This window comes from Podarcis cretensis (assembly GCF_951804945.1).
Source record: "Podarcis cretensis genome assembly, chromosome: 13".
Lineage (NCBI taxonomy): Eukaryota > Metazoa > Chordata > Lepidosauria > Squamata > Lacertidae > Podarcis > Podarcis cretensis.
The window spans coordinates 12,922,736-12,944,801 of record NC_137182.1 but is presented as its reverse complement, the minus strand read 5'-3'; the positions used below and the strand labels follow the sequence as shown (position 1 = coordinate 12,944,801).

Below are 22,066 nucleotides of genomic sequence, written 5' to 3'. Positions count from 1 at the left end.
CAACACGAACAACAACAACAACAACAACAACAACAACTCAGACCAGGGAGCCTGAGAGTTCCCATGGCTCAACTGTCTTAGGTTCCTCATTTTGCAACTCTCCCTCCTTGTGAATCCTACTGTACCCACTTACTGTTTAACAGTGTTCCATTCCTCTATCCTCTCCATTATTTTGCAATTATTTTAGACCATCTGACCTAGCATAGGTGGCACTGTTTCAAACTATTAACTGCTGGTGCCAAATGAAATCAGTATTTATACTCATGCAACATTTTGCATAATCTGTGTGATCTGTTTTGTTCATAGTGCATTTGCAGAAATTGGTTTTCACTGGTCTCGAAATGTTGGGGATTTTCATTACATAGCCACTTGCCTGTCTGATTTATATAGGCTATGATCAGCTTTACTCCAGACATCCATCAGCTGATTTTTGCTTGCTTCTCTCTCTCTGTGTGTATGGATGTGTGCAAAAGAACAGTTTGCTGTGCTGGAGGAATCTTCACCAGGGTCTGGAGTGTGTTTTCTCTGACAGAATCCCCAAGTGGAGCAGGACTGAAAGCCCAGAATGCAAACACTGTTTCGTGTTAATGGATAGATAGATCAGTTCAGAAATTGTTCCCATGGGCCTGCCTTTAAAATGTCAGAGCTGCCTCTTTTGCTTAATGATTAGGCTGTCAGACGAAAGAAAAAAAGATAAGTAGCAAAGGGAACCTTTTATTAAACAGATTCCAGTTCTCACTGGAAGAGCATTACAGTACTATTGGAGTTAACTTGCTGAGAGCTATGAGCCCCAGATCCCAGTGACAATGAATGAAAGAAGAAGGGCTTTCCTGCAGAATGTCAACTGCCCAAAATGTTATGTTGTGCACAGTCCTATCTCTGAGGGGCAAGAGACTCCAGACCATGCACCCGGGGGTTAGTTTCCTTGGAATGAAGGGCAACGGAGACTGTGGTGTTTTTTGTTGTTGTTGTTTAGTCGTTTAGTAGTGTCCGACTCTTCGTGACCCCATGGACCAGAGCACGCCAGGCACTCCTGTCTTCCACTGCCTCCCGCAGTTTGGTCAAACTCATGCTGGTAGCTTTGAGAACACTGTCCAACCATCTCGTCCTCTGTCGTCCCCTTCTCCTTGTGCCCTCCATCTTTCCCAACATCAGGGTCTTTTCCAGGGAGTCTTCTCTTCTCATGAGGTGGCCCAAGTACTGGAGCCTCAGCTTCACGATCTGTCCTTCCAGGGAGCACTCAGGGCTGATTTCCTTCAGAATGGAGAGGTTTGATCTTCTTGCAGTCCATGGGACTCTCAAGAGTCTCCTCCAGCACCATAATTCAAAAGCATCCATTCTTCGGTGATCAGCCTTCTTTATGGTCCAGCTTTCACTTCCATACATCACTACTGGGAAAACCATAGCTTTTACTATACGGACCTTTGTTGGCAAGGTGATGTCTCTACTTTTTACGATGCTGTCTAGGTTTGTCATTGCTTTTCTCCCAAGAAGCAGGCGTCTTTTAATTTCGTGGCTGCTGTCACCATCTGCAGTGATCATGGAGCCCAAGAAAGTAAAATCTCTCACTGCCTCCATTTCTTCCCCTTCTATTTGCCAGGAGGTGATGGGCCCAGTGGCCATGATCTTCATTTTTTGTGGTGTTTTTAGGTTATACTTATTTACACATAGATAGAACCTGGGCATAGGCTGGAGGGGTTCACAGCATTAACACTCCGATAAATCTTGCGTCCTCCTTAGGTCCCTATTCTGCCACAATTAGTCATGCGTATCTGGGGGGAATTTTTGCTGCACTACAGTAAGGGCTGTAAGAAGGCATTGGTTTCCAGCGCTGTTTCCATTCCACTGCAGTTTGTTTCCCAACAAAATATACATTATTTGTCTTGTTGTCTGCTACGGTAAAACCTTATGTAATCAATTACACAATTAATTATGTTATCATTACATTATTCTACACGATTCAGTCAATGCAAAGAAACACAATACAAATTGGGGGGGAGGGAGGGACATCACCACTGACGTAAATTGCAGAGAGCAGCATTTTCTGCTCCCATTTTTGCTTGCATTGGAATTCTCCAGCTTCCCCAGCTACAGGGATAGTGGGCAATGAAAACAATGCAGTGATGCAAGACAGGTAGTATCAGCCTGTTGCCTTGTCTCCCCTTTTCCCTGGCCCCAATAAGAGTGAGGGAAATGTAAAGGCTTCAGTTGCCACCAGTGACATCCCCACGGGGCCAAATCTAATTGGCTATGTGGTGCCATGACATCATCGTGTTCACCAGGTTATGTCAGTTGGCTGGGATATGCAACTCGTAGCGTAGCTAGCAAACGATACAGAAGTCTGGGTTACGCTGGAAGGAAGAAGGAAATGCATGTTGTTGTGCTTTGGGGGAACGGGTGCCATTTCACAGACTAGCAGTGTCACCATCTCCCCATTCCATGCTCAACAGATACGTCTGTAAACAAAACAAAAACAGTTATAGCAGAAATGTCGCCCATTTCCGTGACTCTCATCTCACAGTGAAGAGAGCCTGTTGCCGTCTGCCTCTGGAGTGCTTGTTGGTTCCACCTTAGCTTTTTTCAGGCCCACTGAAGGACTGCAGAAACAGCTTGGGACGAGCTTGCATTAGCAGCGGGGGGGGGGGGAGGGAGTTGCATTCTTGTGTCTCTTGACAACTGGGAGGGTGGTGGTGGTATTTGGGGGTCAGATGATAAAATAAGACCTACAAGAGTTTAGGGACGACTATTCTAGTGTTTTCTGGGGGAGCAGAAGCAGCCGTTCCTCTCAGCCGCATTGCTCTTCCATGCTCTCTGGCTGAAGTGACTTAGCTTGTAATTAACCTCAGAGCTGCTATGCTCTGTCATTGTCAAGCCCAGCTGTCAAGCCTCTTGTAAGGAAATTAACTTTTGACTGATCCCCGTGAAGTCTGGATTAGCACTTCTGTTTCAGCTGCACGCAGGAAGCAGTGGTTTTCTTCTGTGCTCTCAGATTTAGGAAGGCATATGCTGGGTGGCCAAGCCTAAAAGAGCTGCCGTGGACACCCACATCCAGTGGCAGTGGGTGTTAGCAGGTTGAGGACTTTGTTGTTTCATCGTTTAGTAGTGTCCGACTCTTCCTGACCCCATGGACCAGAGCACACCAGGCACTCCTGTCTTCCACTGCCTCCCACAGCTTGGTCAAACTCATGCTGGTAGCTTTGAGAACACTGTCCAACCATCTTGTCCTCTGTCGTCCCCTTCTCCTTGTGCCCTCCATCTTTCCCAACATCAGGGTCTTTTCCAGGGAGTCTTCTCTTCTCAAGAGGTGGCCAAAGTATTGGAGCCTCAGCTTCACGATCTGTCCTTCCAGTGAGCACTCAGGGCTGATTTCCTAAAGAATGGATGCATTTGATCTTCTTGCAGTCCATGGGACTCTCAAGAGTCTCCTCCAGCACCATAATTCAAAAGCATCCATTCTTCGGCGATCAGCCTTTATGGTCCAGCTCTCACTTCCATACATCACTACTGGGAAAACCATAGCTTTAACTATGGTATTCGGACCTTTGTTGGCAAGGTGATGTCTCTACTTTTTAAGATGCTGTCTAGGTTTGTCATTGCTTTTCTCCCAATAAGCAGGCATCTTTTAATTTCGTGGCTGCTGTCACCATCTGCAGTGATCATGGAGCCCAAGAAAGTAAAATCTCTCACTGCCTCCATTTCTTCCCCTTCTATTTGCCAGGAGGTGATGGGACCAGTGGCCATGATCTTCGTTTTTTTGATGTTGAGCTTCAGACCATATTTTGCGCTCTCCTCTTTCACCCTTGATAAAAGGTTATTTAATTCCTCCTCACTTTCTGCCATCAATGTTGCGTCATCTGCATATCTGAGGTTGTTGATATTTCTTCCGGCAATCTTAATTCCGGCTAGGGATTCATCCAGCCCAGCCTTTCGCATGATGAATTCTGCATATAAGTTAAATAAGCAGGACTAGCTGGTTAAGGACTAGCTGCCTGGAATTCAGATTAGAGCACATTGTTCCCTGCTTGGGGCTGAAATGATCAACATCTGCCTCAGTGATACCTATTCCCAGTGGTAGCTAGTCCATTACAGCAAGTGGAGCACTGTGCCACCACGCTTGACCTGCCCTCTGCCAGCTTCTGCTTGCCCACTTCCTTGCTTCCAACCAATCTGAGGGGCAGAACTGGGTCTCTTAGCAGTGGCGGACTTGGGTACTATATAAAGTTCACAGATCCTCAGTCTGGGCAACTTGTAGCCAAAGGAGGCTGCAGGCTTCTCTCTCTCTACCAACAAACTATTGCCACTGTTTTAGCATCACAATGCTAAGAAGATGTTCTGTCAGTTCGACGAACCTAAATGGCTCAGCAGATCTAGCAAGCAGAAATATAAAAATCGGAAGGATAAACACCCACGGACCAGCCCAAGGACCTTGCTGCCTTTGCTACATTATTTTATTATTATGCTGTCTGATATCATGCTTTGTATTATGCTTTTATTATCAGGCTCTGTAAAATGTGTTCTTAATGTTGTACACCACCCTGGGATCTTTGGATAAAGGGCGGTATATCACTCAAAACAACAACAACAACAACAACAATGCGCCCTGCGCAAGGCAACAATTTGCCCCCTCTCCAGCCCTTGAGCTACCTTCCCAAAGGTGGGTAAGGAGGCACCCAACTTTAGGAAGGATCCGTGAGGCTCTGGCACAGTCCTAGAGCCCTCCTTCCTCCTTTTTCCCAGAACTGGGGAAGCACTAACTAGGCCTTGGCAAGGAGGTGGGAGGATTCCAGGACCCTGTCAGAACCCACATGCCTCCTTCCCAAAGCCAGGCATCTCACTTTCTGGGCTTTGAGATGGCGACCCCTCTAAGCTCAGCGCCCAGTGTGTACATATCACTCGCACAGCCCTAAATCTGCCCCTGCTCTCAGCCTCCTCAGTCTTAATGTTGCCATTGTAAAACTCAGGAGGGAGAGTGGGAGGGCAAAAGTAGAATTTGTGTCTCTGCCTCCCATTGGCTTCTCATTCTGTAAGGTGTTTTCTTTGGATCTCCCTACCTTTTTGCCCTACCATCCCCACTGAGGACTAGTGTGATGGCCTGCGAATCTGATTCAGAGGCTGAACCTGAGGAATCCCAGCCTGCACAGGAATCCCCGCCTCCAGGGCTGGCTGAACCAGGGCAGGGGCTTGAATCAGAAGGGCCCTCACCTGTGCCAGATCCTCAGGAGCAGACACCAGCTGAATCCGCTCTGGCTCCTGAGGTGATTGAGGACCCATTGCCTGCGGGTGCTCCTCTCCCAGCCCTGTCAGGGGAAGGTGAGGCTGCCTCTGGGTCCAGTAACCCTCCAGCCTCTCCTGAGCTGCAGAGGCTCAGGGCAGAGAGGCGGAGGGAACTAAGTTCTCTCAGGAGGAGTGCTCGCCTTAAGGCCAGGAGAGGCGAGTCACCTGTGGGCCGGGACCACCCTAGGCCTCAGAGGAGATAAAGGCCAGTCAGCCCAGTCCCAGGTTGTGGGAGCAACATCGTTGGTATCCTGTTCCTGCCTTCACCCTGACCTGCTCTCCTGACCACGCCCGACTCCTTGCTTTGGACCTCGCTTCACCCCTGACAGACAGCCTCCTTACCCTCGACCTAGGACCGGACTTAGACCACGCCGCATGGTAACCCCCCCAGGACCAGCACAACTAGCCTTCACTGCCTACTTTCCATTCCTTACATTCATTTGGCCCTGCATCCCCCATCCTAACCTCATTCCTTCCTTCCCACCCACAGCCCAAGGTACCATATATGCGCTCACACATAGGAAGGTAGATCTACATTTGCCTCTCTTGCTCTGCTACCTCCTGCTGCTCCAAACCCCTCATTATCCATGTCCCTGTCTCTTCTGGATATGTTTGGCAACCTGCCGACTGTTTTTCCTTTGCCACTGGAACGAGCTGCTGCCTCTGAACAGCCGCTGCCACTCGCTGTTTTGTCTCTGGTGGGCTGCAAAAGCAAGGAAACAACCTTGCAAGCCGCAGAGCAATAAACTGCCGAACGGGGTCTGGTAGCGTTATGAAACACAGACCAGCCGGACTGAAGGTCCGGCTGTCTAATTAAACCTTGGCTGCCAACAACACAGGGTCTTTCCCCTGCCAATAACACTACTTTATAACAGTAGAGCGGGCAATCACAGGCAGAGGGTCGAGCGGAGACAATTATATTCTGCATGCTAGCAGAGCAAGGGTTTTAAAAATAGACATGAAGGCCTCCTCTGGTCTGGCAAAGAAAAAAGAGGAAGGAGAGAGAGCTTCGCGATTTGAATGATGAACCTGTTGCTCTTCTTTCGCAGCCAGAAGCATCTCAAAGAAAAGCAGGCCAGCATCGGATCTGGGAAGAGCTTGCCGCACCGTACCTGGGAGGGGAGAATCTCACCTGCTTGTCTTCAGCAAATCCATAAAAGAAAAGGCACACATGCCTTAACTGTCAGTGACTCCCCTGATAGGAAGCATATATTTTTTTAAAAAAATTGCAGCTACATCCTCTGATCCCTGGATTCTTTTGCTGAGTATGATTGGATTTGACACTGTTTGACCTAGCATACCTCCTCCTCCTTTCTTTTTCTCTGTGCTACTTTCTCTGTGCTCTCTTCCGCTGCTGCAGTCCCATTTACACACGCAAACGTGGCGGGCTAGCCTAGTGATGATTTGGAGCATGAAAGTGTGCAGGATAGACAGCCTTAAGAAAGCAGATAGAAGGCGTCTGACGGCCACCTGCTCCACATTTGAACGGAATATGAACAGCGCTTCCTGGGTTGTCTTCTGAGCCCTGATGGTTGAATTCAGGCTCCGCAGAAAGTGTTGGTAACTGAACTGCCTTATTTGCAAGGTTCGTAACTCAGGGCTGCTCAGAAGCAAAAGTTCAGAGTCTGAATACTTGGCCATACTCAAGGGGAAAGTTCACCATTAATTCACTGCACCCAAATGCAACATACAGAAAGAAAACAGAAGTATTGTGTCACTGCTGGCAATGCCTAAGGCCATGATGGCATTCAGTTAAATCAAAGTCCTTCCACATTTGGGGGTGGGATTTAAACACCATAGTGTGTCTTATATTGTGTCTATGGCAGTGCAGTCTAATAAAGACATTGCTTATTCTCCTTTTGATGGGGGTCCTGGTGCCTTTGTGGGGCAGGTGTCCAAGTGGGCATAATCCCCATTGGTTAGTTCCTACATCACAAGTGCACTTTTGACCATGTGCAGATCTCAGACGCTTAGGTGGGCAAGAGGCAAGGATATGGGTCTGCCTTTCATCGTTCCAAGCCAGGAAGGAAGACGAGCAGCCGCACACACATACAAGAAAGGAGGTGGATCAGGCTACCCAGGCTTTTCTTTTGGTGTTCTCTGCTGAGGCTCATCCTCCACTAGCTCCATTATTCTTATTATTCTTATTCTTATTAAGTTGTGGGTGAACATATCAGACGACACAGCAATTCTCCAAACAGCTCTTGTTTATTCACAGGCCAGAACAGAACTGAACTGAAGGGTTCAGCCAGCCTGCTTATATAGAGCTCCACTACAACGCAACAGTAACAACTTTCTGTAACTATCCAATCACTGAACGTCACTTTCAATTCCTTATTTGCATATGTGGACCTGAGTGAAAACTATCTACAGTATCCCCCTGCTGGCCCAGGATGAGAACTTCAGTACATAACAATTATTATTATTATTATTATTATTATTATTATTATTATTATTATTATTATTAATTCAATTTATACACCGCCCTATACCCGGAGGTCTCAGGGCGGTTGAAAAACAAGACCACAACATATAAAATCAAACCAAAAACAATAACCCAATAACCCCCCCCCCAAAAAAAAAGAACCAGGTTCTAAAAGGGTGCTGGATGTCAATAAGATCAACCAAAGGCCTGGTTAGAAAGGAACATTTTTGCCTGGCGCCTAAAGGTGTATAATGAAGGCACCAGGCGAACTTCCCTGGGGAGAGCATTCCACAGACGGGGAGCCACTGCAGAGAAGGTCTATCCTTGTGTTGCCACCCTCCGGACCTCTCGAGGAGGAAGCACATGAAGGAGGGCCTCAGAATATGATCTCAGGGTCCGGGTAGGTTCATATGGGAAGAGGCGGTCCTTTAGGTATTGCGGTCCTGAGCCATTTAAGACTCTATTTAAGAGTCTTTAAGAGAGCCAGTGTGGTGTAGTGGTTAAGAGCGGTAGTCTCCTAATCTGGGGAACCGGGTTCGCGTCTCCGCTCCTCCACATGCAGCTGCTGGGTGACCTTGGGCCAGTCACACTTCTCTCAGCCCCACTCACCTCACAGAGTGTTTGTTGTAGGGGAGGAAGGGAAAGGAGAATGTTAGCCGCTTTGAGACTCCTGAAGGGAAGTGAAAGGCGGGATATCAAATCCGAACTCCTCCTCTATAGGTCAAAACCGGCTCCATACCTTCCTCCTGTTGCTATTACCACAAAAGCCCCCACTTTCCCCCATTTTCTTGGAGCCAATTAAAAAAAAATTTTTTTTGAGAGAGGATGGGGTGCACAGATCAATCATTCCGGAGGTACGTTTGCAGAATTCTGCCTGACAGAGAGCAAAAGAGTTCCACTCTCTTTTTCCTGTTGTTGTTGTTTTTAAAGTAAAATCCATACCAAGTAAAATTTAAAAATGAATTTCCCTTCTGTAAAGGGCACCCCAAAATCTTTCTTTTGTGGAATTTTTTTTAATAAAAAAAATATAAGTTGTAGTTTCATCGTTGTAGATCCTGCATATGGGTTGGATTAAACCATCTCAGAGGGATCATCCTATTTTCAGTTGTACAGTTTCTGCCTTCGTGTCATGAGAAACTGTCCACTCTCATTGGCAAAAGATTCCTTTTTTATATATATATACATATTTATTAAAGTTTTTTGAGTACAAATGCATAAACAATAAACAACATTACTTATATCATAACATAATTTCGTCACTTCTTTGGACTCCCTCACGTCTCCTGCTCGCACTTACATCATTACAAAAAAAAATTTCCAAGCAAGTTACCCTCTTGTTTGCAATCTTATCTCCGCTCATTTAAATAAAAACCTAGCAATTCTCCAAAAAGTTTGTATTTTCCTTAATCTCACTTATCGTCAAATTCAGATCTAATTCAGTGGTGGGCAATTATTTATGATCTAGCATCCTTCTTAACATTCAACCAAATTACAATATTTTTGTAAGTAAATCTTGAATTTCCTCCAGTCTTCCTCAACCCTCTCCTGTCCCAGGTCTCGGATTCTACCAGTCATCTCGGCCAGTTGCATATAGTCCATCAGCTGCTTCTGCCACTCTTCCAGTGTGGGTAGATCTTGAGTTTTCCAGCTCTTGGCGATGAGTATCCTTGCTGCCGTTGTTGCATACATAAAAATGTTCGGTCCTCCTTTAACACCTTCTGGCCGACAATACCCAGAAGGAAGGCCTCTGGTTTCTTAGTGAAGGTATACTTAAATACCTTTTTCAACTCATTATATATCATTTCCCAGAAGGCCTTCACTTTAGGGCAGGTCCACCAGAGGTGAAAGAATGTTCCTTCATGTTCTTTACATTTCCAACATTTATTATCAGACAAATGGTATATTTTGGCAAGTTTAACTGGGGTCATGTACCATCTATATATCATTTTCATTACATTTTCCTTCAGAGCATTACATGCAGTGAAGTTCAGCCCAGTGGTCCACAACCTTTCCCAGTCCTCAAACATAATATTATACCCAATGTCCTGAGCCCACTTTATCATAACCGATTTAACCATTTCGTCTTGTGTATTCCATTTTAACAGCAAGTTATACATTCTTGATAATACCTTAGTCTTTGGTTCTAACAATTCTGTTTCCAACTTCGATTTCTCCACCTGGAACCCTACCTTTTTATCGTTTTTAAAGACTTCTTTAATCTGAGCGTAATGTAACCAGTCTCGCACTTTATCCTTCATTTTCTCCAAACTCTGCAATTTCCAATTGTCTCCATCTTTTTCTAATATTTCCCAATATTTTGGCCATTTGGCCTCCATGTTGGGTCTTTTTCGGGCCTTAGCTTCCAGAGGTGAAAGCCACCTCGGAGTTTTGTTTTCCAATAAGTCTTTGTACTTTGTCCAGACATTAAATACTGCTTTCCTGACAATATGGTTCTTAAAGACCTTATTGATCTTAACCTTGTCATACCATAAGTATGCATGCCAACCAAAAGCGTTATTAAAACCTTCCAGGTCCAGTACATCAGTGTCTTCGAGAAGTAGCCAGTCTTTTAGCCAGCAGAAAGCTGCGGCTTCATAGTACAGCTTTAAGTCCGGCAGGGCAAAGCCCCCTCTTTCTTTCGCATCAGTTAGTATCTTAAACTTAATTCTGGGCTTTTTGCCCTGCCAGACAAATTTAGATATATCTCTCTGCCACTTCCGGAAGCACTCCGTCTTGTCCACAATCTGCAATGTTTGGAACAAAAACAACATCCTTGGCAATACATTCATCTTAACAGCAGCAATTCGGCCTAACAAGGAAAGCTTCAATTTTGTCCAACTATCCAAGTCTCTCTTAATTTCAGACCAACATTTTTCATAAAAGGTAAAGGTAAAGGTACCCCTGCCCGTACGGGCCAGTCTTGACAGACTCTGGGGTTGTGCGCCCATCTCACTTAAGAGGCCAGGGGCCAGCGCTGTCCGGAGACACTTCCGGGTCACGTGGCCAGCGTGACATCGCTGCTCTGGCCAGAGCCAGAGCCAGAGCCGCACACGGAAACGCCGTTTACCTTCCCGCTGGTAAGCGGTCCCTATTTATCTACTTGCACCTGGGGGTGCTTTCGAACTGCTAGGTTGGCAGGCGCTGGGACCGAGCAGCGGGAGCGCACCCCGCCGCAGGGATTCGAACCGCCGACCTTTCGATCGGCAAGTCCTAGGCGCTGAGGCTTTAACCCACAGCGCCACCTGCGTCCCTAACATTTTTCATAAAGGTAAAGGTAAAGGTACCCCTGCCCGTACGGGCCAGTCTTGACAGACTCTGGGGTTGTGCGCCCATCTCACTTAAGAGGCCAGGGGCCAGCGCTGTCCGGAGACACTTCCGGGTCACGTGGCCAGCGTGACATCGCTGCTCTGGCGAGCCAGAGCCGCACACGGAAACGCCGTTTACCTTCCCGCTGGTAAGCGGTTCCTATTTATCTACTTGCACCCGGAGGTGCTTTCGAACTGCTAGGTTGGCAGGCGCTGGGACCGAGCAGCGGGAGCGCACCCCGCCGCAGGGATTCGAACCGTCGACCTTTCGATCGGCAAGTCCTAGGCGCTGAGGCTTTAACCCACAGCGCCACCTGCGTCCCAACATTTTTCATAGTTATCCTTAAATAGACTCAGATTCTTTGCTGTTATATTTACCCCTAGGTACTTTACTTCATTGGCAAAAGATTTCTGCATTGCAGGAAGTTGGACCCTCGTGATCCTTTCCAGCTCTAAAATTCTCTGATATGGGATGAAGACAGAGAAACGGGCTTCTGTGGGCTCCATACTGATGCCAGCACTCCTGTTCAAGATGGTTGTTCTGCCAGCCTTTATTTACAAGGGTTTACATACAGTTCCCTCACAGGGTTCCTAGCAAAAGCCTGCAAAGGATTTCTCCTAGTTGATAAAGGGAGAATGAGATGGGAGTCTGGAGACCAGATTGCCCCTAAGGAACTGTGCACAGTTTATTCATAGTAGCTGACTGCAACAAACTGCCCTTTGGCATAGAGCAAAAGTAAAGGGACCCCTTACTGTTAGGTCCAGTCATGGCTGACTCTGGGGTTGCGGCGCTCATCTCGCTTTATTGGCCGAGGGAGCCGGTGTACAGCTTCCGGGTCATGTGGCCAGCATGACTAAGAGCAGCACACGGAAACACCGTTTACCTTCCCGCTGGAGCAGTACCTATTTATCTACTTGCACTTTGACCTGCTTTTGAACTGCTAGGTTGGCAGGGACCAAGCAATGGGAGCTCACCCTGTCGCGGGGATTTGAACCGCCGACCTTCTGATCAGCGAGTCCTAGGCTCTGTGGTTTAACCCACAGCGCCACCCGCGTCCCTTTTGGCATAGAGTAGGACCCACTATACCAGCAAGGTACGTACATTAGGAACCTGAAATCCTGACTTCCTCCTCACTTTTTGCCTATCCACACATTATTTCATCCCATTGTCCTTTGTACAGCAGAACTTCTATCTTTGAGGAAATGCAACAATCCATCATCTGCCTGGGGTCATTGAACAGGCACGCGAAGGTGTCACCTTCCTGGATGATGGCAGGAAATAGTGCCAGAAGGAATCCATATTGCTTGCCACAGTAGAAAGCAGATAATAATAATATAATAAAAATAATTTATTATTTATATCCCACCCATCTGGCTGGGTTTTCCCAGCCACCCTGGGCAGCTCCCAATAGAATCTTAAAAACACAATAAAACATCAAACATTAAAAACTTCCCTAAACAGGGTTGCCTTCAGATGTTTTCTAAAAGTCAGATAGTTGTTTATTTCCTTGACATCTGATGGGAGGGTTTTCCGCAGGGCAGGTGCCACTACCGAGAAGGCCCTCTGCCTGGTTCCCTGTAACCTCGCTTCTTGCAGGGAGGTAACCGCCAGAAGGCCCTCGGAGCTGGTCCTCAGTGTCCAGGCAGAACGATGGGGGTGGAGACCCATCTGCTTCATCCAACCAACATGCCAGGTGAAGAACACACAGGGATGTCAGGAGAAGCAACCTTTAAATCTGACTTTAGTATAATCAGATGACTTGGGGTCACAAGGCAGAAGTAGGTCCAGCTGCTTGGCTGGCAAATAAATGCATAAATAAAATAGTTGCTTACTGTCTTTCCTGTAGTAGAGGATCTCCAGCTTACACTCATCGGTTCCCAGCAATGCCTGCCCCAGCTGCGCAATGGAGTTGTGCGTTGTGTCCGGCCCGGTGAGGAAGTCGCAGGTGCAGGGGCGCTGCATCACCTCCACCCGGGAGTAGCCAAACATCTCGCAGAAACCATCGTTGCAGTAAATGATGGCACAGTTCTCCATCTGAGCATTGGCAATAAGGAACTTGCGGTCTTGGGGTAGAAATAAGAGAGACATGCCAAGGGTTACTGTTATGTACTAAGCTTGGCTCCTAGAACAATAGGCAAGTAGGATCCTAGAATGCAACAACTGATTGGCTTGCAGGAAAAGACCAACAGGCTCCAGGAGGAAGTTAATCAGCCTATTAGGCTGGTAGGATCATAGACTGCAACAACTGATTGGCCTGCAGGAAAAAGACCAAGCAGGCTCCAGGAGGGAAGCAGAATCAGCCAATCAGATGGGACTCATTGTGTAAATAATGTATATTTACATTATTACATTATGAGGTTTTGGGGGGGCAATTCAATCGCTGTTTTACAAACTCCAATAAAGAGCATGAAATCACTACAGGACTCTGAGTATATTTCAGTTACCATGAAGCCATCAACTGGGCAATGCAAAAGATGGATCTAGAGGCTGCTGGTGTCAATTCAGAGCATGGAAGTTTCTCTTTTATTTTCTTAAGTATTTATTACATTTATCGGTCACTTTCTCTTGCCCAGGACAACACAAAGAGACACATGCAAACAAACAAAAACCAAAAACCCCACATGTATAAAATAAAATGAAGGGGGAAAGAAATACATTAAAAACATCGCACCTAAAAGGCCAGAGTTAATTAAGTGTCCAAGGCCTAGTTATAGAGGAAAGCTTTTTGCCTGGTGCTTAAAGATATATATTGGTGGTTCAGGCGAGTCTCCCTCTGGAGAGCAGTCCACAAATTGGGAGCCACCATAGAAAAGGCCTGTTCTCATGTTGTCACCCTTTGGACCTCTCATGGAGGAGACACACAAAGAGGCACACAAAGAAGGGCCTCAGGTGGTGATTCCCTCCCAACTCTATGATTCTATGACAGACAACAGAGAGGCAAGCTGCATACAGGAAGCAGATTGTGTAGAGCTTGACCCATGTTGTTAGACAGACAGGTTTCCTCATGATTTTCTGAACTTAAGGCAAGAATGGTAGCAATAAGCACCAGCCATCTCTTTCCTGTGCCCATCTTCTCATTGTATTACTCAGATTTACCTGCTCTGGTGGTAGATGCATGTGATTGGGGGGAGAAAGTGTTCCTCACATGTTAAAAGTTTTTATGTGTTTGTTTAGTGTTGTTTTCGTTGCAATGGTAGGGAGTACTCCAAAAAAATAAATTCAAAATGGCATGTGGTATATGGCTTTCTTTCTATATAAGATGTATTTTTAAAGAAGATGTGAATCCTTTTAGTGAGGCAATGGCATAAAGTAAAGGTAAAGGTTCCCCTGACTGTTAGGTCCAGTCGCAGATGACTCTGGGGTTGCGCGCTCATCTCATTCTATAGGCTGAGGGAGCCGGCGTTTGTTTTTCCAGGTCATGCGGCCAGCATGACTAAGCCGCTTCTGGCGAACCAGAGCAGCGCACGGAAACGCCGTTTACCTTCCCGCCAGAGCTGTACCTATTTATCTGCTTGCACTTTTGATGTGCTTTTGAACTGCTAGGTTGGCAGGAGCAGGGACAGAGCAACAGGAGCTAACAGGGATTCGAACCACCGACCTTCTGATTGGCAAGCCCTAGGCTCTGTGGTTTAGAACACAGCGCCACCCGTGTCCCGTAAAAGAAGATGTCAATCCTTTTAGTGAGGCAATGGCATACCATGTAACAAATCAGCTCAGCATCAAATCAATGCCTGCATCTAGCTTTTAACTCACAGTGACTCTCATTTTTATGAGGCTGCTCTACCAATTGAGCTATCCCAGCTGAGAAGAAGCTTGCAGATGACCAACGCCGTGCGGAGAGTAGCCAGGGAACAGGGGTACATAGACACCCACACACCCTGGTACAGGTAACTTAGGTGTAGCATAACATAATGTAAACTCCACAGATTTACCGTGGGTGATAATTGCCTAATAAGCAATTTAATACTGGAGACATGGGCATATTTATTTACTTTACAAATTTATACCCCACTTGACAGGCACACACAGATCAAAGCGCTTTATGAAAATATAAAACAAGAAAACCAAGAACAATTTACAACAGTAGAATAAATCATATGAAAAGTGAAAATGCTAAAGCAGATTAAAACTATCACAACTCTCTAAGCATCTGTCAAAATAAGAATGTTTTTAGCGCCCCTGAGCAAACACTCTGAAGGTGATCTTGAGATGTAGAAAGAAACCAGGAACGGTGACAAAGGAGAGGCACATCCCCCAGCCCAAAGAATCATGGGAATTGTAGTTCACCCCATCAGAGCTACAGTTCCCAGGGTTCTAGGGGTGCCTGTTTGCTTTAAATGCCTGGGATGTGTGTGCAGCCAAAGTGTTATAGCAATGGGCTCTGTTATCCTCGTGGACAATTATTCATAAGGATCAGCTAAGGAGATGTCAGGGACGCAGGTGGCACTGTGGGTTAAAACCACAGAGCCTAGGGCTTGCCGATCAGAAGGTCGGCGGTTCGAATCCCTGCGACGGGGTGAGCTCCCGTTGCTCGGTCCCAGCTCCTGCCAACCTAGCAGTTCGAAAGCACGTCAAAGTGCAAGTAGATAAATAGCTACCGCTCCGGCAGGAAGGTAAACGGTGTTTCTGTGTGCTGCTCTGGTTCGCCAGAAGCGGCTTAGTCATGCTGGCCACATGACCTGGAAGCTGTATGCCAGCTCCCTCGGCCAATAAAGCAAGATGAGCGCGCAACCCCAGAGGTGGCCACGACTGGACCTAAAGGTCAGGGGTCCCTTTACTTTTACCTAAGGAGATGTCAAGTGAAGTAAACATGTGACTGTGTGGTACCACCAATCTGCAGTGGACCAAGGTTATGTATGTATGTATGTATGTATGTATGTATGTATGTATTTCCCACCCATCTGGCTGGGTTTCCCCAGCCACTCTGGGCAGCTCCCAACAGAAGATTAAAACACGATAAAACACCATACATTAAAAACTTCCCTAAACATTGAAACCAAAGACAATTCTTTCAGGCTAAACAAGGGTAGCTCTGCTGCAGCAGCTGACAAAAGACTTCAAATAAATGGAAGAACACCCAAAAGGCTAGATCTCTTAATATTGTTTTAACACACAGCCTTGCCTTGGGAACTGGGAAAAGAAATAGTTTTTAACATTTGTATTGCTGAAGTGAAATTTAGCTCTCCACCGTGACCATGTGCTTTTCATCATATTTGTGTTGCATGTCTTGAATAGCCTCATCATTTTGATCTTTACAGGAAAAGCTGCTTTTCTGTTTCCTGCTCGCTTTGCTTTTAAGGTACAGCCAGGTCTCAACAAAGAGGCAACGTTTTATTTTTGGTACAATCAATGACTTTGCTTTAGATTATTAGGTCATGGAACTTGCCAGAGGAGAGGCAACCCTAGACTTAATCCTAAACGATGCCCTAAACCTGGTGGGACACGTCAATGTTGCCAAACCAAATTAGAACAGTGACCACGGTGCTATGAAATGCAGCACATACACCAATAGATTGTTACTTAGGTCAGATCAGATTTCTAGGTCACAAAAATAAGAATCCTAGCTTCTAAAGAATGAAGGGATCAGCTTATGCAGAGGTACATATGTTCCCCCAGGCTGTTTTGGTGAGGCCCTTCCCACCCACCTGACGCCATACATGATGTCAGATGTGGAACAGGTAAGTATGTGGCTCCAAGGAATTACCAGGAGTTTAACAGGTGCTCCCAGTTACTCTTTTACTGGAACCAGGTGCACTCGCAAATGCCCATCAGCTGACAGGTGGTAGGGATGCATCTTGCGAAAGGAGGAGGAAGCAGTTTGCATTTGATGGAAACTTCTTGCTCCGAGTCCAGCTGCTTGAAGCCACCTCCTGCAGATCCTTTCAAGCTCTGATTTGGGGGCCCCTGGAGCTTGAACTGTTTTGGGTGCCCCTTCACAGCCAGCAATGAGGCTGTTATCAATGGGGATCACTGCAAATTTTACGCAAGTTTGAGTTTTTGGGTATCCACTTAAGTACTTTCGTGAATTCACTGTTATTCCTCTAGGGTCCTGAGCTCTGATAAAAGGGTGGAGGGGTTGACATTAGCCACAGCAGAGCAGCCAACATACCGCAACACACTGGTGGATGAAGGTGGGGGCAGGGGGAGCAGTCCGCCCTGGGTGCCATCCAGAGGGGTTACATTGCGGCTGCCCCCTTGGGACACGAGCTGCCCGCCGCACCCCCTGCGACATGCACCACGCCCCCTGTGGGCGGCATACCTCCTAGGACGTGCACCAGCCCCACCCCCGCATGTTCACCACCATGGGTGCTGCAGCATGTAGCTCTGCCACTGCCGCAACACTCAACCTTTACAGCATGAGAGCCAGTGTGGTGTAGTGGTTAAGAGCGGTGGACTCGTAATCTGGTGAACCGGGTTCGCGTCTCCGCTCCTCCACATGCAGCTGCTGGGTGACCTTGGGCTAGTCACACTTCTCTGAAGTCTCTCAGCCTCACTCACCTCACAGAGTGTTTGTTGTGGGGGAGGAAGGGAAAGGAGAATGTTAGCCACTTTGAGACTCCTGAAGGGGAGTGATAAAGCGGGATATCAAATCCAAACTCTTCTTCTTCTTCTTCATCTGCGCTGCTGACTCTCAAACTTTGGGATTGTTGAAATATATCCAACAAAAAATTAATAAATTTTGCCTCATGTGACTCAAATTGGGTCTCCTAGACCCAAATATTTTAAGCAATGTGGAATGAAGTCACTTCTAGGCCCCCTCTGGGATTAGGAGCCCTGAAGCTTAAGCTTTATTCATTTCATAGTAGATCTGCCCCTGGGTGGATCTCGCAAGTAATAATAATAATAATAATAATAATAATAATAATAATAATTTATTTATATCCCGCCCATCTGGCTGGGCTTCCCCAGCCACTCTGGGCGGCTTCCAAAAAAAATATTAAAATACTGTAATACATCAAACATTAAAAGCTTCCCTAAACAGGGCTGCCTTCAGATGTCTTCTAAAAGTCTGGTAGTTGTTGTTCTCTTTGACATCTGGTGGGAGGGCGTTCCACAGGGCGGGCGCCACTACCGAGAAGGTCCTCTGCCTGGTTCCCTGTAACTTGGCTTCTCGCAGCGAGGGTACCACCAGAAGGCCCTCGGTGCTGGACCTCAGTGTCCAGGTAGAACAATGGAGGTGGAGACGCTCCTTCAGGTATACTGGACCAAGGCCGTTTAGGGCTTTAAAGGTCAGCACCAACACTTTGAATTGTGCTCGGAAACGTACTGGGAGCCAATGTAGGTCTTTCAAGACCGGTGTTATATGGTCTCAGGGGCCGCTCTGGCTGCCGCGTTCTGGATTAGTTGTAGTTTCCGGGTCACCTTCAAAGGTAGCTCCACGTAGAGCGCATTGCAGTAGTCCAAACGGGAGATAACCAGAGCATGCACCACTCTGGCGAGACAGTCTGCGGGCAGGTAGGGTCTCAGCCTGCGTACCAGGTGGAGCTGGTAGACAGCTGCCCTGGACACAGAATTGACCTGTGCCTCCATGGACAGCTGTGAGTCCAAAATGACTCCCAGGCTGCGCACCTGGTCTTTCAGGGGCACAGTTACCCCATTCAGGTCCAGAGAGTCCCCCACACCTGTCCACCCCCTGCCCCCCAAAAAACAGTACTTCTGTCTTGTCAGGATTCAACCTCAATCTGTTAGCCGCCATCCATCCTCCAACTGCCTCCAGACACTCACACAGGACCTTCACCGCCTTCACTGGTTCTGATTTGAAAGAGAGGTAGAGCTTGAAGTCTTCCCTTGCTCCCTGTTTCAGCCTCTGAATTTTCTCCCTTCTTGCAGCAGCAGCAGTGGTTAAAAGCAGGGCTTCCCAAACTTTTCATGCTGGTGACACACTTTTTAGATATGCATCATTTCGTGACACAGTAATTCAGTTTTACTAGCAAACCGGAAGTTAAACTAACCTCCTTTAAGAGTGCGGGGAGCATTTGTGCAACACACCAACACATGGCAACTGACACACTAACGTGTCACGACACACCGTTTGGAAAGCTCTTGATTAAAGTGAAGTTGAAAGGGAGATACCCTTAAAAATGGGCAAGAAGGACAAGAAGAAGTTTGCAAGTGGAAAGAAGCCTGTTTCTGATATATTGAAATAATTGTTGGCCTTTAGCAATATGTTCTTTGATTGGTAAAAAATTAAGATGAAGAATAAGTAGCTATTTCAATACATAAGAAGACAGAGAATGTGTCAGAGCACCAGGCAAAGAAAGGAGGATACAGCGATTGCAGAGAAGTTCCCATCCATCTTTACTGTGAAAAATATTGGACAGATTCCCATTTCTAAATCACTTTTTCCAGAAGGGTGTTCAGAGAACTGAACCAAAAAGAGGCGATGGGAGATAAAGTTCTAGGGCTAACTGCCAAATTAAAACAAACAAATCACCAGCTCCCGATGGCATATACACGCAGCAGTTCTCAGAGAACTAAAATGTGAAATTGCTCCTCTCCTAACAAAAATATGAAGCATGTCACTAAGATTGTCCTTCCTTTCTAGAGCGTTGGAAGAAAGCCAACACAACGCCAGTCTTTTTTTAAAAAAGGCAGTCAGCTAGCTCAATGTCTGTTTGGGGGTAAAGAGGTGGAAAATATTTAGCATTTTAGAAGAATAGCTTCGCCCAAGGAGGAATCAATGAGTTCGCCAGAGGGAAGCTTCACCAATCTTGTGTCGTTCCTTGAGAATGTCAATAGGCATGTGGGAAAGGGTGATGCATTAAACAACAGTAAACCCAAACTTCCAAAAATCATTTGGCAAAGTCCTCCTGAGTAACAGCCATGAAATAAGAAGACAGGTCCACTTATGGATCAGGAACTGGTTAAAGAACAGGAAATGGGATAAATGTAGGAATGCAACGGAGGCAAATAAGCAGCGGGGTCCCCAAGGATCTGTACTGAAACAAGTGCCATTTCAATCAATGTTATTCGTAAATCATCTGCCAAGACCAGCAAGGAAGCCAATTGAAATATACTCAGAGTCGAGAGTGGATTTCATGCTCTTTATTCAGCTCATAGTGGGAGGAGGAATGAAAGTTTCCCCAAGTATCTGCTTTATATACATTATTTACACAATGGGCTGCACGTGATTGGCTAATTCCGGAATTCTCCTGTAGGCCAATCAGGTTGTGGATTCACTTCCCTCTGGAGCTGGATTGGGTGGCTCCTGCAGACCAATCATACTGCTGCATTGTTCTAGGACCAATCAGACTGCTGCATTTTGGATCCTATTGTTCTAGGACCAATCAGACTGCTGCATTTTGGATCCTATTGTTCTAGGACCAATCAGACTGCTGCATTTTGGATCCTATTCAACTCAGTACATAACACCAATAATGTGGATGGTACCATTCGCCCAACCACCAAGATGGAGAATATCGACACAGATTATGTTCAGTTTTGCTCTCCTTGTCTCAATCATGAGAAAGTTGGGAAAGGCACAGATAAGAGCAACTAGACCATCCAAGTGGTGCAGGTGGAGCATCTTCCCTGTGAAGGAAGGTGTAATCATTTGGGTTTTTAAAAAATAAAAATAAAAAATAAGATAACTATTGTGTGGGTAGAGGCGGTGGGGACATGGAGAACTTTATGCCAGTGACAGATAGGCAGCCGTGTTGGTCTGCCATAGTCAAAACAAAATAAAAAAAATCCTTCCAGTAGCACCTTAAAGACCAACTAAGTTAGTGTGCATGCACACTTCTTCAGATACACTGAAACAGAAGTCACCAGACCCTTCTATATAGTGAGAAGGTGGGGAGGGGTATTACTCAGAAGGGTGGTGGGATTGGGTGATTGGCAGATAGCTGTGATGAGCCTGTTGACGACTCTTAACGACTGCAGTAGGTCTTACAGGAAAAAGCAAGGGGTGAGAAGGTGAAAAATGGCTTTGTCATGTATAATGAGATAAGAATCCAATGTCTTTGTTCAGACAAGGTCTCTCCATGGTTTTAAGTTTGGTGATAAGTTGCAATTCAGCAGCTTCTCTTTCCAGCCTATTTCTGAAATTCCTTTGTAATAGAACAGCTACTTTGAGATCTTGTATAGAATGTCCTGGGAGATTGAAGTGTTCTCCTACTGGTTTCTCTGTCTTGTGGTTCCTGATGTCGGATTTATGTCCGTTTATTCTTTGGCGTAAGGTTTGGCCTGTTTGTCCAATATAGAGAGCTGAAGGACACTGTTGGCATTTGATGGCATACACAATGTTAGACGATGAGCAATTAAATAGTCCCAAGATGGTATGTGTGATGTTGTTGGGGCCAGTAATGGTGTTGTCCGGGTGTATGTGGCAGCAAAGTTGGCATCTGGGTTTATTGCAGGCTCTGGTGCCAGTGTCCGTGTTAAGTCTGGTTGTAGTATTATTGTGGGTTAGGAGTTGTTTAAGATTGGGTGGCTGTCTGTAGGCAATGAAAGGTCTTCCTCCCAGAGCTTGAGAAAGAGAACTGTTATTGTCCAGGAGAGGTTGTAGATCTCTGATGATGCGTTGTACTGTTTTAACTTGGGAGCTGTATGTGATGACTAGAGGTGTTCTGTTATTTTCTTTTTTGGGTCTGTCTTGCAGCAAGTTCTCTCTGGGTATCAGTCTGGCTCTGTTGATCTGTTGTCTAACTTCATCTGCTGGGTATTTTAGTTCTAAAAAGGTTTGCTGTAGATCTCTTAGGTGAGAGTCTCTGTCTGTAGAATTGGAGCAGATGCGGCTGCACACGAAAGCTCATACCAAGAACTAACTTAGTTGGTCTTTAAGGTGCTACTGGAAGGAATTTTTTTATTTTGTTTTGTTTATGCCAGTGGTTCTCAACCCGTGTGCCGTGGCACCCTGGGGTGCCTTGAATGATGGTCAGGGGTGCCGTGGGCAATACTGGCCTCTGTCCCTCTTCCCTTTGCTCCCTCCTCTGATGGCCTCTAGCGTCTGCCTCCCAAAGATTTGCACAGTTGTTTGTTGCAGCAGAGGCTGCCAGGAGGATTCCCAAGGAGAGGGGAGAGGAGAGGAGGCTGAGGGAACACTCCACAAGGAGGGGTTTT

The 22,066-nt window shown here is 46.4% G+C and overlaps 1 protein-coding gene across 4 annotated transcripts in view; it reads right to left on the bottom strand.

Moving 5' to 3' along the window:
• The window catches only part of KCNH6 (potassium voltage-gated channel subfamily H member 6), a 126,152-nt gene that overhangs the window by 92,108 nt on the left and 11,978 nt on the right, over positions 1-22,066 (bottom strand). For 2 of the 4 annotated variants that reach the window (XM_079949292.1, XM_079949296.1), the window contains exon 2: positions 12,838-13,068. In XM_079949292.1, the coding sequence (XP_079805418.1) occupies positions 12,838-13,068 (231 nt within the window). Of the gene's footprint in view, positions 1-12,837; positions 13,069-13,676; positions 13,861-22,066 lie in introns of those variants that run through there. The other 2 variants (XM_079949294.1, XM_079949293.1) reach the window with 2 other exon arrangements.